Source organism: Myxocyprinus asiaticus, chromosome 11 (genome assembly GCF_019703515.2).
Source record: "Myxocyprinus asiaticus isolate MX2 ecotype Aquarium Trade chromosome 11, UBuf_Myxa_2, whole genome shotgun sequence".
NCBI classification, from domain to species: domain Eukaryota; kingdom Metazoa; phylum Chordata; class Actinopteri; order Cypriniformes; family Catostomidae; genus Myxocyprinus; species Myxocyprinus asiaticus.
This window is the reverse complement of record NC_059354.1, coordinates 31,034,513-31,048,121: the sequence shown is the minus strand read 5'-3', so window position 1 is coordinate 31,048,121 and position 13,609 is coordinate 31,034,513. Positions and strand designations below refer to the sequence as shown.

At 36.0% G+C, this 13,609-nt stretch overlaps 2 protein-coding genes across 7 annotated transcripts in view; both read left to right on the top strand.

Annotated features, from left to right (window-relative positions):
- The window catches only part of LOC127447984 (interleukin-1 receptor accessory protein-like 1-A), a 152,640-nt gene extending 144,225 nt beyond the window's left edge, over positions 1-8,415 (top strand). Inside the window, exons 9-12 of one of the 4 annotated variants that reach the window (XM_051710263.1) lie at positions 1,005-1,148; positions 2,727-2,897; positions 3,564-3,608; positions 5,814-8,415. In XM_051710263.1, coding sequence (XP_051566223.1) covers positions 1,005-1,148; positions 2,727-2,897; positions 3,564-3,608; positions 5,814-6,535 — 1,082 coding nt within the window. In that variant the 3' untranslated portion in view covers positions 6,536-8,415. Of the gene's footprint in view, positions 1-1,001; positions 1,149-2,726; positions 2,898-3,563; positions 3,609-5,813 lie in introns of all 4 variants that reach the window. The other 3 variants (XM_051710262.1, XM_051710265.1, XM_051710264.1) reach the window with 3 other exon arrangements.
- Positions 8,416-10,948: 2,533 nt separating this feature from the next.
- Positions 10,949-13,609, top strand: part of LOC127448184 (E3 ubiquitin-protein ligase TRIM39-like) — a 32,477-nt gene continuing 29,816 nt past the window's right edge. For all 3 annotated transcript variants that reach the window (XR_007898478.1, XR_007898477.1, XM_051710529.1), the window contains exon 1: positions 10,949-11,412. Coding sequence is in view for 1 of the 3 variants with exons in the window: in XM_051710529.1 (XP_051566489.1) it covers positions 10,972-11,412 (441 nt within the window). In the remaining 2 variants the exon portion in view is untranslated. The remainder of the gene's footprint in view (positions 11,413-13,609) is intronic.

The following is a 13,609-nucleotide window of genomic DNA, read 5'->3' as shown; positions in this document are numbered from 1 at the left end:
TACTAACCTTTTGTTTGTAAAGTTAAAGCCAATTGTACAACTTTGTTGCCATGAGATTATAACGTCAAGAAACCCTAAAATGACTGTCAAAATTACAATTTAAACAACTTTACAGCTCAAATAATACCTGCGTTTTAGAAGATTTTATGTAAGTGCTTTTATAAAATTACAAGCTTCACATTTCTGCCTTTAAACCCTCCAAAAATTGCCCACATTCACGTCCATTGAGAGTGCCTCACTGTAACCTCAAAAAGGAGGGACGAGTCAAAATTGATTTTGGTAATCAACATTATGCCACAAATGCTGTCAGCTGAGCTCAACTTGTATTGAACCCACAATATTCCTTTAAATATTTATCTGTTTCTCACCCACACCTATAATATCACTTATGAAAATATAGATTTAACCACTGGAGTCTTATGGATTACTTTTATGCTGCCTTTATGTGTTTTTGGGAGCTTAAACATTTTAATACTCATTCACTTGCATTGTGAGAACCTACAGAGATGAAATATTCTTCTAAAAATCTTCATTTGTGTTCAGCAGAAGAAAGAAATCATACACATCTGGGATGGCATGAGGGTGTGTAAATGATGAGAAAATTTTAAGTTTTGGGTGAACTATCCCTTTAAGAACCATGGTGGGGACACCAGCACACCACCATCCCAGCATAACATTTGTTGGCCTTTTCAGCATGGAAGTCATTATATTATAGTGTACAGTACAGAAAAAGTAGCTTTGGAAATGGTACCATAGTGATACCAAGTTACTCCTAGAAGTACTTTGGAGTACCATCTAAAACCAATGATACATGAATATGGTAATCCTGCAGTACCATGGTATATAACAAAGTACCTTGGCATTACCATATGATCCCGCTATTTGCATGGGGCTAAATAGTTCAAATGTATGCTATGCTAATATTTATGTTTTCAAGGATACATTGTCAGTTTAGAGAACTTTATAATCATTTGTTGTTCTGTATCTCTCTTGTCTATCAGTAGAGCTGATGTACACTGTGGAGCTGGCTGGTGGGTTGGGTGCGATTCTGCTGCTGTTGGCCTTGTTATTGTCTTTATATAAGTGCTACAGAATTGAGCTGCTGCTCTGCTACAGGCATCATTTTGGAGGGGAGGATACAGATGGAGGTAAACACTGCACACACCTTCCCCTACTGAGTATAGCACTGCAGCATTTACATTATTAATTTCTGATTATTACTGAAGAAGATCATAACTGTAACTGTATATTATACTATTGATAAAACTCTTCACTTTCTTCCTTTTTTCTTTCTTTCACATAATTTTGATTTTGAAATCCTGGTGTTCCTGAATGTTTTATGCCGTGTGTTGAATTGTAAGCCTTATTCATGATTAAAAAAAAAAAGAAAAAAAGAAAAAAAGTCTTTTAAATTGTTTTTATTAAGAATTTTCAAGAAGTCTTATGTTGGGTTTCATGTGTTCAGAGGAAGCATTTTGATTGACAGCTGTTATACTTCAGGGATCAACTTAATAGTTCATAGTTCATCCAAAAATGAAACTTCTCATGATATACTCACCCTCATGCCATCCCAGATGTGTATGACTTTCTTTCTTCTGCAGAACACAAATTAAGTTATTTAGAAGAATATCTCAGCTATGTAGGTCCTCACAATGCAAGCGAATGGATTCCAAAATCCACATAAAGGGAGCATAAAAGTAATATATATGACTCCAGTGGTTAAATCCATGTGTTCAGACACAATATGATAGGTGTGGGTGAGAAACAGATCAATATTCAAGACATTTTTTGTCATAAACTCTCTTCCCTGCCCATTAGGGAGCGATATGCATGAAGAATGTGAATCACCAAAAACAGAAGGAGAATGAGAATGTAAAGTGGGAATTGAATGAGCAGGGAGGAGAATTTATTGTAAAAAAAAAAAAAAAAAAGGACTTAAATATTGATCTGTTTCTCACCCACACCTATCAAATCGCTTCAGAATAAATGGATTTAACCATTTAACCAATATATGTATTGTAAATGTGCCAGAAATAATATGTGTATTTCACATTACATGTTACGTTTTCTTTACAATAAACTAGTTTTGCTGGAAAACAATGGCATACGATGCAAAACATTACTGATTGTTTTTCATTTTCAACTAATTCTTACTGAAGTCTCCATGACCATCACAAATAGTTCTCACAAAGTCAGCAAAACCTTCTCTATGTATTTCAGCTAGATAATGTTACCTGGGTCAGAAGATTAATTCAGCAGAATTCGCAAAATAATAAAAAAATAAAAATGTAATACAAAACAAATCCTATGTATGCAAAGCATAAAAAACAAAACACAATTATAAGATCAACAATCGTAACATGTAGCAACAACGCAGAACTGGCATGATAAGGCAAGTATAAGTTCTGTCAACTGGCCTGAAACTTTTTCAGACTGGCCCTGGGCCAGTGGGCCATCCTTTTGAATAGATATGGAGTGATAAGGGGGAAATGTGCTTTGTAACTGACAGTGAAGTGCATTTGACATTTTATTTGTAGTTTGTATAAGACTGTTTTACCCATCATTCTTATCTTTGTGATTGGATGTATGGGTTATTTTTCCATTCATTGTATCTTTTCTAAGACTTCCTTGGTTTTGTGGGTGCAAACTAGTATAATATTTCCTCTTAAGGAAATATTGTAATGTAAAACATATTCAGATTATTTTTTTCTTCCCTTCTCCCTCAGATAATAAAGAGTATGATGCATACCTGTCCTACAGTAAGGTAGAGCTGGATCAGTGGGGTCGGGAATTACAGGAGGAGGAGCGCTTTGCTCTTGAGATCCTCCCGGATGTCCTGGAGAAACACTATGGCTACAAACTCTTCATACCAGACCGAGACCTAATCCCTACCAGCAGTATGTGCAGAATGAGTGTTTTGTGTGTGTGTGGTTATGTCTTGGTTAGTGTGATTGTAAATGTTTTTCTCATTAAATGTTTAAAACATTTTCACCGGGAAATGGATTATTGCTTGCAAAGTTTTAGGAGCGTATTCTGGAAACCACAATTATCACAAAAGAAAGTGGCTTAGACACGGATTTCACAAACAACACTCATTATTCTGAACGAATGAAAAGTCCTTTTTAATTCATAATCGAGTGTGACATTTTCAGCTCATAAACATGTTAGGAGTGCGCTGGATTTACCTTGCTTTCTAATATGGACTACAAAGTAATGAAATCATTTGTAATTAAAGTCTAATTAAACTTGCTCATCAGCATTAATATAAGCAGAACACCTTATGTTGACTGGAAAATAGCTTAGTTTATTTTTAAAACATCTTTGTGAAAACTTTCTTTAGAAGAAAAAAAAAAACAAGAATTTATTTAATATTCTCAAATAGTGGCTGGTAGTTTCATAATGCTTTTAAAAATAAATCGTTTTTTATTTGTCATTGCAAGCCATCAGAACCTGTTAACATGACACTGTTTTATGTTTTTGTTTGCATCATTATTTGATGCCTGTGTTAAGTTTTTTTGCTCTGTATGTGTGCCGTGTCTGAAAGCTTGAATGTTTATGTCCAGGTTTGAGCAGTGAACATTACCAGGATGACACACATCTTCTTAGAGGTACAGCTTTATTTTAATGCAAAAGCACTGACACCTGAGCACACATGTACAGTGCACACAACACACATTAATTCTGCATGTAGATTGGTCTTTGATCTGTTCATGAATGACTGTGGTTGTTGTGTCTTAAGTGTGAGTTTGTCTTGTATTGTCTGTTTTGTTTTTAATTTTCATTCCCTATATAATCAGATGCATTGCACTGCAAATAATAATTTTCTTTATCAGTATTTTTGTCTTGTTTTTCAGTTAATAAATCTAAACATCATTAAAACAAAATACATTTGCTTAAGAATCAAAATAGTGCAAGATAAAAAAAACTTGTTTTGAGAGAATGTGTCTTGAATTATCTTGAATTTTGTTCTAACCAATTTTTTTTGTTTTGTTTTAAACATAAACCTCACAATATTTTGTTAGATTTATGCTTAAAGGGATAGTTCACCCAAAAATGATTTACTCACCCTCATACCATCCCATGTCTATAGGGCCTTTCACTGGCGGTACCAAAGCCTGTTTTAGGTACTTTTTCCCGAGAGTAGTGTTTTTCGACGCTTTCCCACCTAAGGAACTATAGTTCCTCGAAGCCGTTTTAGAGGACATTTTTAGCTCCTACTCCGGGGTAGATACCTTTGGGGCGTATAGGGACTGTGAGACTGTGGGTGGTGCTGCAGCCTGTGATTGGACAAAAACCTGCATTAAAAAAGGAGAGGAGTTCCACAGCCACCATTAGTGCACAACTAGCTGATAACCTGCTACTCAGAGGATTGTGCTAATTTTACAATTCCCTTAACAGAAATAAAATATAACAAAGTATCCAAAGAGAATGGCCTGTTTCACACATGTATGTATGTGTGTGCGTGACTTCATGGGGAGACACAATATGAGTTTTCATCGCATCTGTACTGTGTGACCATACAGAAAATAAAGTGAATTTTGGATTACTACATCGACTTTTTCCTGGGATGACAGATATAAATAATCAGATGTTTATCGAGAGTGGGTAATTGAACTTTATTATACACTAAACCGTCATTAAATCTAGTTTACATGAGGGAAGTATTGCGAGCCTGTTACTGTGTGGTTAACTTGCATCAAGACGTCTTTTTTAAGTCAATGAGTGAGTATTTCAGTACAGTAGTTTATGCTGAGTCATAAAAGCCTTTATTGTAAAAAAAAAAAATCGTGTTGTTGTTGTTGCTATTGAAACGCACGTTCAAATAACGTCAGAAAAAAAATGGTCGATACTAGATGACGTCACTACGATGGTACTTTCCTGCAACAGGGGAAAGTCTTCTTGGGCGTTCCATTCCTCGTAAGAGTTCTTATCTAGAAAGTTACTAAGGGAAAAGTACCAGGACTGTAGGTGGGTAAGGACCTTTTGACTTTCTTTATTCTGCTGAACACATACAAAGATTTTTAGAAGAATATATCAGCTCTGTATGTTCTCACAATGCAAGTGAATGGTGATCAGATCTTTGTAGCTCCAAAAATCACATGAAGGAAACATAAGAGTAATCCATATGACAGTTTTTAAATCCATATCTTCAGAAGCAATATAATAGGTGTAGGTGAGAAACAGATCAAAATTTCTGTCCTTTTTTACTCTAAATCTCCACTTTCACTTTTACATCTGAAAGTCACATGTGGTGCCTATTTAGTTTCACTTTCACATCTGAAAGTGAAAGTGGAGATTTAGAGTAAAAAAGGACTTAAATATTGTTATTTTTTTCACCCACACCTATTATATCGCTTCTGAAGATATGGATTTAAACACTGGAGTCATATGGACTACTTCTATGTTTCCTTTGAGATTTTTGGAGCTACAATTGTCTGATCACCATTCACTTGCATTGTGTGGACCTACAGTGCTGAGATATACCTCTAAAAATCTCCGTTTGTGTTCAGAAGAAGAAAGAAAGTCATACACATCTGGAATGGCATGAGGGTGAGTAAATGATGTGAGGATTTTCATTTTTGGGTGAACTATCCCCTTAAAACAGTAATAAAACAACTAAATTCAATATATATTCTCTGAAACATATCTGAATATTCTATGCACTTGTTTCTCAAGTAAGTTTATCTTGTTTGTTTTTTTAGATATTTTTACTTGAAGACAAAATACTGATTAAGAAAAATATTTTTTTGCAGCATGCACAATATTCATCTTACAGTTTTTTTTTATTTCTCTGTCATTTTTATTTTCTGTAGCATACATAGAGGATGTATCCCGCTGTATAGACATGAGCAAACGTCTGATCATCGTTCTGACTCCGAGCTACGTGCTACGCCGCGGATGGAGTATATTTGAGCTGGAGTCTCGTCTGCGCAACTCTCTGGTTTCAGGGGACATTAAAGTGATCTTAATTGAGTGTGCTGATCTGCGAGCAGTCATAAACTACCAGGACGTGGAGGAGTTAAAACAATCCATTAAATGCCTGAGTGTGGTGCACTGGAACGGCCCCCAGAGCAACAAGCCCGGCTCACGTTTCTGGAAGCAGCTCCGCTACACCATGCCCTACCGCCGACCCCAGCAAACCCTCACCAACCACACGCTGGACGCCAGCGAACCCGGCCCCTTCGCCGACCTGCAGACCATCTCGGCCATCTCCATGGCGACAGCGACATCGGCCGCCATGGCTCCAGCTCACCCCGAGCTGCGGCCGTCCCTGCGGAGCTCGTACCGCTCGCATTCACTGGCACGCCAGAAACACTCGTACTACCACAGCTATGACTACGAGCTGCCTTTCACGGCCGGAGGCACGCTGCCACCACAGCACACCTACTGCAATCTGCCCCTCACCCTCCTCAACGGGCAACGGCCCGTCAACAACAAGACCCTGCGGCAACACAGCCTGGATGAGCACCACGGCAACAACGCGATGCTCCCACTGCTGCCTAGAGAGACAAGCATCTCCAGCGTGATCTGGTAATACCAAGAGCAAGACAGCGAACATACCCAGTTTGGGCTGATATAGCCAGTTTATGCCAGTCCAGACCTGGCTCACAGGACACTAAATAAGATGATGTCACTGGCATACAGCACAGGACACACTGAGGTTAGTGGGTTCTTGTGAGCAAAATGATAATTCTGTCAGCGGTAAGTGGGTTTGAGGATGTGTTAGCCGCTAAATCTTCTTTTGGGCATTGCTCCAGCAGCAAGTGATTACATAGTGCCATACCAGTCTTAGCTAGCTGGGGCTGTTGGCGTGAACTGAGAATACAAAGTCACACCACACAGAGGTATACAGGGTCTTGTGTAAATGTTAGCATTATATTTGTAGCACCACTGTCTTCCTGTCTCCATGTTCAGTTTGATCATGCCGTCTTTATTTTTAACACTCAATGCTTTTTTTACCTCTTTTTTAGGTTTGACATGGACATTTGATTGAGATTTGTTTTGTCGTTATCTGCCTTTTTTTAAATGGACTTAAAATATTCCTTGTTTGATTCTACTAATGTCATTTTGCTTGAAAGCTACTGCCTTTTGTTCTGTCTCTATTTCTGTTGTCCAATGTTAAGGGATGTATTTATGGTTTTAATTGCAAAAATTGTAAAGAAATATATCACAAATTATGCAAAATATATGAAAGCTTAAAGGGGTTAATAGAGGTGGTCAGAGAGCGGTGCTTTCTTCTTTCAGCCGATGTGCAAAAGGAACAGCACCCTTTCTCAAATACTGAAGGGGATTTTAAATGACAAGAAAACTATTTTTATATCTGAAGAGTGCTGTTTCTCCCTAATACCACAGGGTCACTGGGACAATGGGACTGAGGACTCTTATATGTGAATCTGGGTATTTTCTACAGTTTGTTACATTGTTCTCATTTGTGAAAAAAAAAAGAGAGAGAGAGAGAGATTATGAAACAATAATCAATTGCATTTTTATGTTTTGTTCGATCTTTCACTTATTGATAGTTTAGGACTTTTGACCCACCAACAGACCTTTTCAGCTTCTTCACATTTCTAATCTGTTTAACTCTCAGTCTAATGTCTTAACTCACAGGTTAAATGCTTGTCTTTTTCTCCTCTAGCTGCTGTGTAACTCAATACATGCTGGCATATTTCATAGAGGAACACAGACCTGTATACTTGCATTCTCGTTTAGAGTGTAAAATTTAAAAACTCTGCTTGAACACATACAATGTGATTCAATACATTCCCAAAGTAAACACTATATATTTGTTGTATCTTTCCTAATGGCAGCATGTACTGACTCTAAAGGGGAAAAACACAAAGCTAGAATCATAATGTCAGAATCAAGAGGTTTGAAAGAGGTCTAACTATAAAAAAATATTTTTTAAAATATCTGAAACTATTCCATAATTTGCTTTCTGTCTTACTTTGTTTTTTGTTTTTTTACAAATTCAGTTGCAAAAAAAAAGTTGTTTATGAAATAATTAGGATTGTGTATGAATGTTTACCTCTTGAGTATGCATAGAGACTAGCTGTGTATTCTTATTTGAATATTTACTGTATTATGAACAACGGCTATCACAGAGAGAATGTGGAATCTCTCTAGAAGCACAATCATTTTTCTTTTTATATTGTTTCTCACTGTGTACAGTAAAGTCACGAACCACTAGAAACTGGTCAGTGAAATTGTGTGCTTTTGCTTGGTTGGAAACATTAGGCCTGGAATAAAGCCTGAGAGGCTTCCCTGTATGCAACACACAAGGTAACAGCCCAAGGTGAGTTGCTAAAAACTTGAGCAAGTTATATAATACTGGATACTGCAGTTGAATAGGTAAAACCCCTTTCATCAAACTGATTCCTTGGTATATGACCTCCTTTTTAAATAAAAAAATCAAAGAGAGATATCTCATATGCACTGGCTTCTGTATTACTTCAAACATGACATTGACATGACTTGACATGACTTTGCGTGATAAAGTCTATAGACTTGTTTTAATGTGATCAATAACTCAGACATTTTTTTTTTTCAAAGTCCCTAACCCGAGAGTGTGTGTAGCATCTTTTCTAACTGATCAGACTAATGGTTTTCCCCTAACTGATTATCAAAAGCTGGTGATCCAGTTGACTTCCATTGAAAATTTCTGACTGTAATTCTTCCTAGAGCTGTCCATATAGTTATAGATTTATCTAGAACCTTTATACTTGAAGCTTTTAAAATTAGTTTAATCTTAGTTTTAAATGAATAGTTCATCCAAAATATGAACTGGCAAAAATAGAAGAAGAACTCTAGTGCGTAGGAGGCCTGTGTGAAAGTAAATTTATAGTAAAAAGGAATTAAATATTGATCTGTTTCTCACCCACACATATCATATCAAAAATCTTCATTTGTGTTCTGCAGAAGAAAGAAAGTCATACACATCTGGGATGGCATGAGGGTGAGTAAATAATGAGAGAATTTTTAGGTGAACTATTCCTTTAAGGCTTTGTCAAGTCAACATTTTTCAATGTTAGAGTTTGCCTTGAGGAACTTTCCTTTTCTAGTTTAATCACTAGACTATAATACCAATCAGCAATGTTTTTAAGAGGCACAAAAATGTAAAATTAGGGAGATTGGATATTCAACAATTGCGGTGGCATATCATTCTGAAAATGTATCTTTTTCTCAAGATTTTTTCAATGTCACATTAAATAATTAAAGGATATTAACATTTTATTTTATTTACCATCAGCTGACATGCTCTTTTGTCAGTGGTGTTACATGGTGTTATAGGAACACTGTAATAGTTTGAAAAGGTACGTGATGTATTACAAAATAAAAACATTTCTCCAAATCAAATACATACCAGGCTAATTAAAGAAATCTTAATGAAAAACAGCATACCCCCTATGACATTTAAAAGGACTCTTCAAAATCAAGAGGTTTTTAAAGATATTTTGCAAAAATAAAAGCACCATGTGCACAGGCATCACCATGTTGCCTTGGCCTTTGTGTCACTGCAAATAACAGTCTCAAATGAAAATTTCCAGGCCTTAAATTCTGGTCTGTTCCTCAAAGCTAAGGACTATTTTTATGGTAGTTTTGTACTTTCAGGAGCTTGACAGCCTCAATTTCTATGCAGTGTTATTGCACAGGAAAACACAACATGCCTGACATTCTGCTAAATATTTTTGTGGGTATGGGGAAAAAATATTTGTTTCGAATGGCATGAGGGTGAGTTGGTGATGACTAAATTTTTGGTAGAACTGTTAAATAAAAATAGGAAAAATATTATTTAAAGCCGTCACACCTGACACAAGAGTTATTTTCAGGAACCTTTTTTCACTGGTTATTTTGTTTCTTTGATTGGTAATGGTGAAATTTGGATTAAAAACTGAATAGATGCAGTGCCTCTTCCACAGCTTTTTTCACTAATTGGCTAATTGTGGGTTCCGGAAGAAAAAATCCCTTTCATTGTCTACCTAGGCAGATAGATCTTTAATGATAACTTATAAACATTTAAAGACAGAACTAACTTGAACTATATGAGGTTGTTAATCAATGGTATATGCATCTGTTTAAGCAGTCTGCGTTATTTCAATTTCATTGTTTTAAACTGTGTTTAATAGCACAATTCCTGGGGGAAAAAACTACAATATCCATGATCCAGGAGAAAAAGATCCACCTGTCAGAGAATTCCAACCAGCAAAGCCCACCAAACAAGCCCGATAGCCACAGCCCACTTCCATAATGCACTGTGAATGATGCAATCGAGTCGGTCTCCTTACACTCTCAAACTAGAAACTACTTATATACTTGCAAATATCTGAATATTTTGCAATAAAATATACATATATTGTTTATATACATACAGTATAATCAACAACTTTAAATCTATAGTTTAAAATTTTGACATTTTAAATTCAAATATGTAATTTGCAATACTTCATGGGATTGTAATTTGTGCCCTCTTGAAAGAAGGTAAGTAGCCTACACTTTTCTGTACTTTTGTCTTTTTCTCCGATTTTTAAATACTTCTTTTGCTTTAAATAAAAAACACCTGTGCACCTGCTTAACATTTGAGGGGGCATGGTTTGAAAGGGCATGCATGACACCCCTGAATTCTACCATTTAAATTCTTCACTGTGTATTTTTAATTCAATATCTATTAAAGATTATTTGTGTCATTACTCGGTCACGTGTAAATTATTTTCCAGCTGAAGCAACAGTAGGGATTGTCACAAGATTGTCAAGTCTTTGGAATGAATGTATGTGTTTTAGTGTACAAACGTATGCATCGAGACCAAAAAAGTAAACGAAAAATGGCTGTTTTCTAGCCTTGCAGTGCCCCCTTGTGGAAGTCAACGTTGTGTCTCATAGAAAACGGTTTGTGCACAGGTAGGCGGCGGTAATGCACCACCACACCACTCTGAAACAAAACGAAAGAAGAAGCTGTAGTAGCATCTTCTTCAAATCATGGAACAGGACGTTCAGTCAAACGTTGTACATGTAACTCCAATGACAGCAGCAAATGCGTGTAGACTTTGTGATCTGGGTTTCAGCCCATCAAGATGTAATAAATACAGACTATTTCACGGACATAAGCTTACAAACAAAGCGGATTACACGGTTGTTTTGGAGGAGTTTGTTGGCAAACTTCAGGACACAACACTGGCAGTCTGCAGCTCATGCAAAACTCTTTTACTGAGATACGGTCGCGTATCTAAAGACTCACAAAGAATAAAAATGCTTATTACCGATATGTGGATGAAGACCAGAGAGAAACGGTGTGCAACACCAACGACTACATTAGAAGTGAAGAGACGACGGGAAGTGGTCGACACACCGTGTAATGATAACAATACAGCATACACATCGTTACAGTCCACAGTCACCGGAGACACAACAACAGCAAAGGTATCTGACAATACAAACTTTTTGGAAGTCCCTTAATAGAGAGTAAACAGAAACTCTATGGGTGTTTTCTGTAGAGAGAAAAAAATAAAAATACTACTTGCATTAATCGTCTAGGAAAGGGAAACATTATTGCATTTTTAAAGTCAGCAGGAATTTTGTTGTTCTAATTACATTAAAGGGATAGTTCACCCACAATTGAAAATGTTTAGAAGGATATTTCAGCTCTGTAGGTCAATACAATGCAAGGGAATGGGTGCACCAAAACCACTATTTTGAAGCACCAAAAGCACATAAAGGCAGCATAAAATTAATGACACTCCAGTGGTTAAATCCATGTCGAAGTAGAGCCCGACTGTTATGGGATTTTTGAGACCGATACCGATTTTAGAGAGGGAAAATTCACAGATTACCGATATGGTGGCCAATATATTTAATTTTTGAGCTGGAATGAAAACAGACCTTTTCTATGTGGATTTTTCACTGATTTTGCACTGATATGACTATGCAAAGGTACTCAGAAGGCTGCTTTCTTAAATATTTTTATCAAAGAATATTTGACATTATTATTATACATTGTCAACAAATTCTAGAAATGAACACTGAGAAAATTAAGAATAAATAAAAATACAATAAATAGCTTAATAAACATCAGTACTGTATGTTTAGTATCAGTCAGTGGCTGACCATTTAAATAAATAATAAATACAAATAAAATAGCTAAATAAACATAAGTACTGTTTAGTATCAGTCAAATGCTGACCATTAAAATAAAGAATCAATTCAAATAAAATATATAGCTAAATAAACATCAGTATTACTGTTTAGTATCAGTCAATTGCTGACCATTAATATAAAGAATAAATAAAAATAAAATATATAGCTAAATAAACATCAGTATTACTGTTTAGTATCAGTCAATTGCTGACCATTAATATAAAGAATAAATAAAAATAAAATAAATAGCTAAATAAACATCAGTATTACTGTTTAGTATCAGTCAAATGCTGACCATTAAAATAAAGAATAAATAAAAATAAAATAAATAGCTACATAAACATCAGTGTTACTGTTTAGTATCAGTCAAATGCTGACTATATTAATACTGCCGATTCAAGTTAAACAGATAAGCAGCGGTGTTACACCGTATTCTGCTATACAGGTTCAGGGCAAACTTTCAACGGTGGAAAACCAGACTTTTAAATATTACATTTTGTAAATGCAATGACTGGAATTGTTCGTTTGAAGGAGGTACCAAACTGTGAATCCTGAACAAAACAGTTTGGTGAATACATGTTTACACATTATCTTCCACTCAGCTGACAACAATGAAAGTAGCTATGTGATTAGCTAGTTAGCTATAAGCTCCTTTTCACGGAGAGTAAAAGACGGACGTTGTTTATTTTACTTTCCAGCATTGTGTCTCACCAACTAGGTAACAGCATAGCATGAAATCAACACTCAGCAGACACAATCCACTACCGCACTGTTGTCTGCTGAGCTGCAAAAAGATGCTCTGATGTTTACCTTTAAATCTGCTACATTACTTACTGCACTGACTAACTATAGCTGGCTAACAGTAAACAGACATGAGTGACATGGTTGTCAGGGACAGGGTTAACGTTAAATTAGTAATATTGAAAAGGGAAAATGATGGGGTCATTGTTTATTAACTTTCCAGTATGCATTTCACAAACTAGTTAACAACTTACCTACACACAGCTCAACCCGCCCTGTCTGCAGAGCCACCGTCAGCTCAGAGTCAGCTCTGTAAACAGTTGAGTCGGAGCGCACTCTGCTAGACAAACTGTGTAATGACACCATTTCTAAAGCATTGTTTTCTGCATTATATATTCTGAAAAAAGTTTTCATATCAGTAAAATATACGCAGATACCGATAAAGTCTAATATCGGCCGATGATATCGGTCGGGCACTATTTAGAAGAAATATAATTGGTGTGGGTAGTGTATAGGATGTTCGACACCGAATCATCAAAGCTTGTGTCAAAAAATGACACATTTCACTAAGGCTGCAACTAACGATTATTTTTTCAATCGATTCATTTATCTATTATTTTTTTCTGATTAGTCGATTAATCTAACAATATTTTTCCCCCAATAAATTTATCGATTATTTTCTGATTAGTTGATTAATCCTTTGGTTAACTTACCAATAAATAATAACCGTAACTTCTGCCAT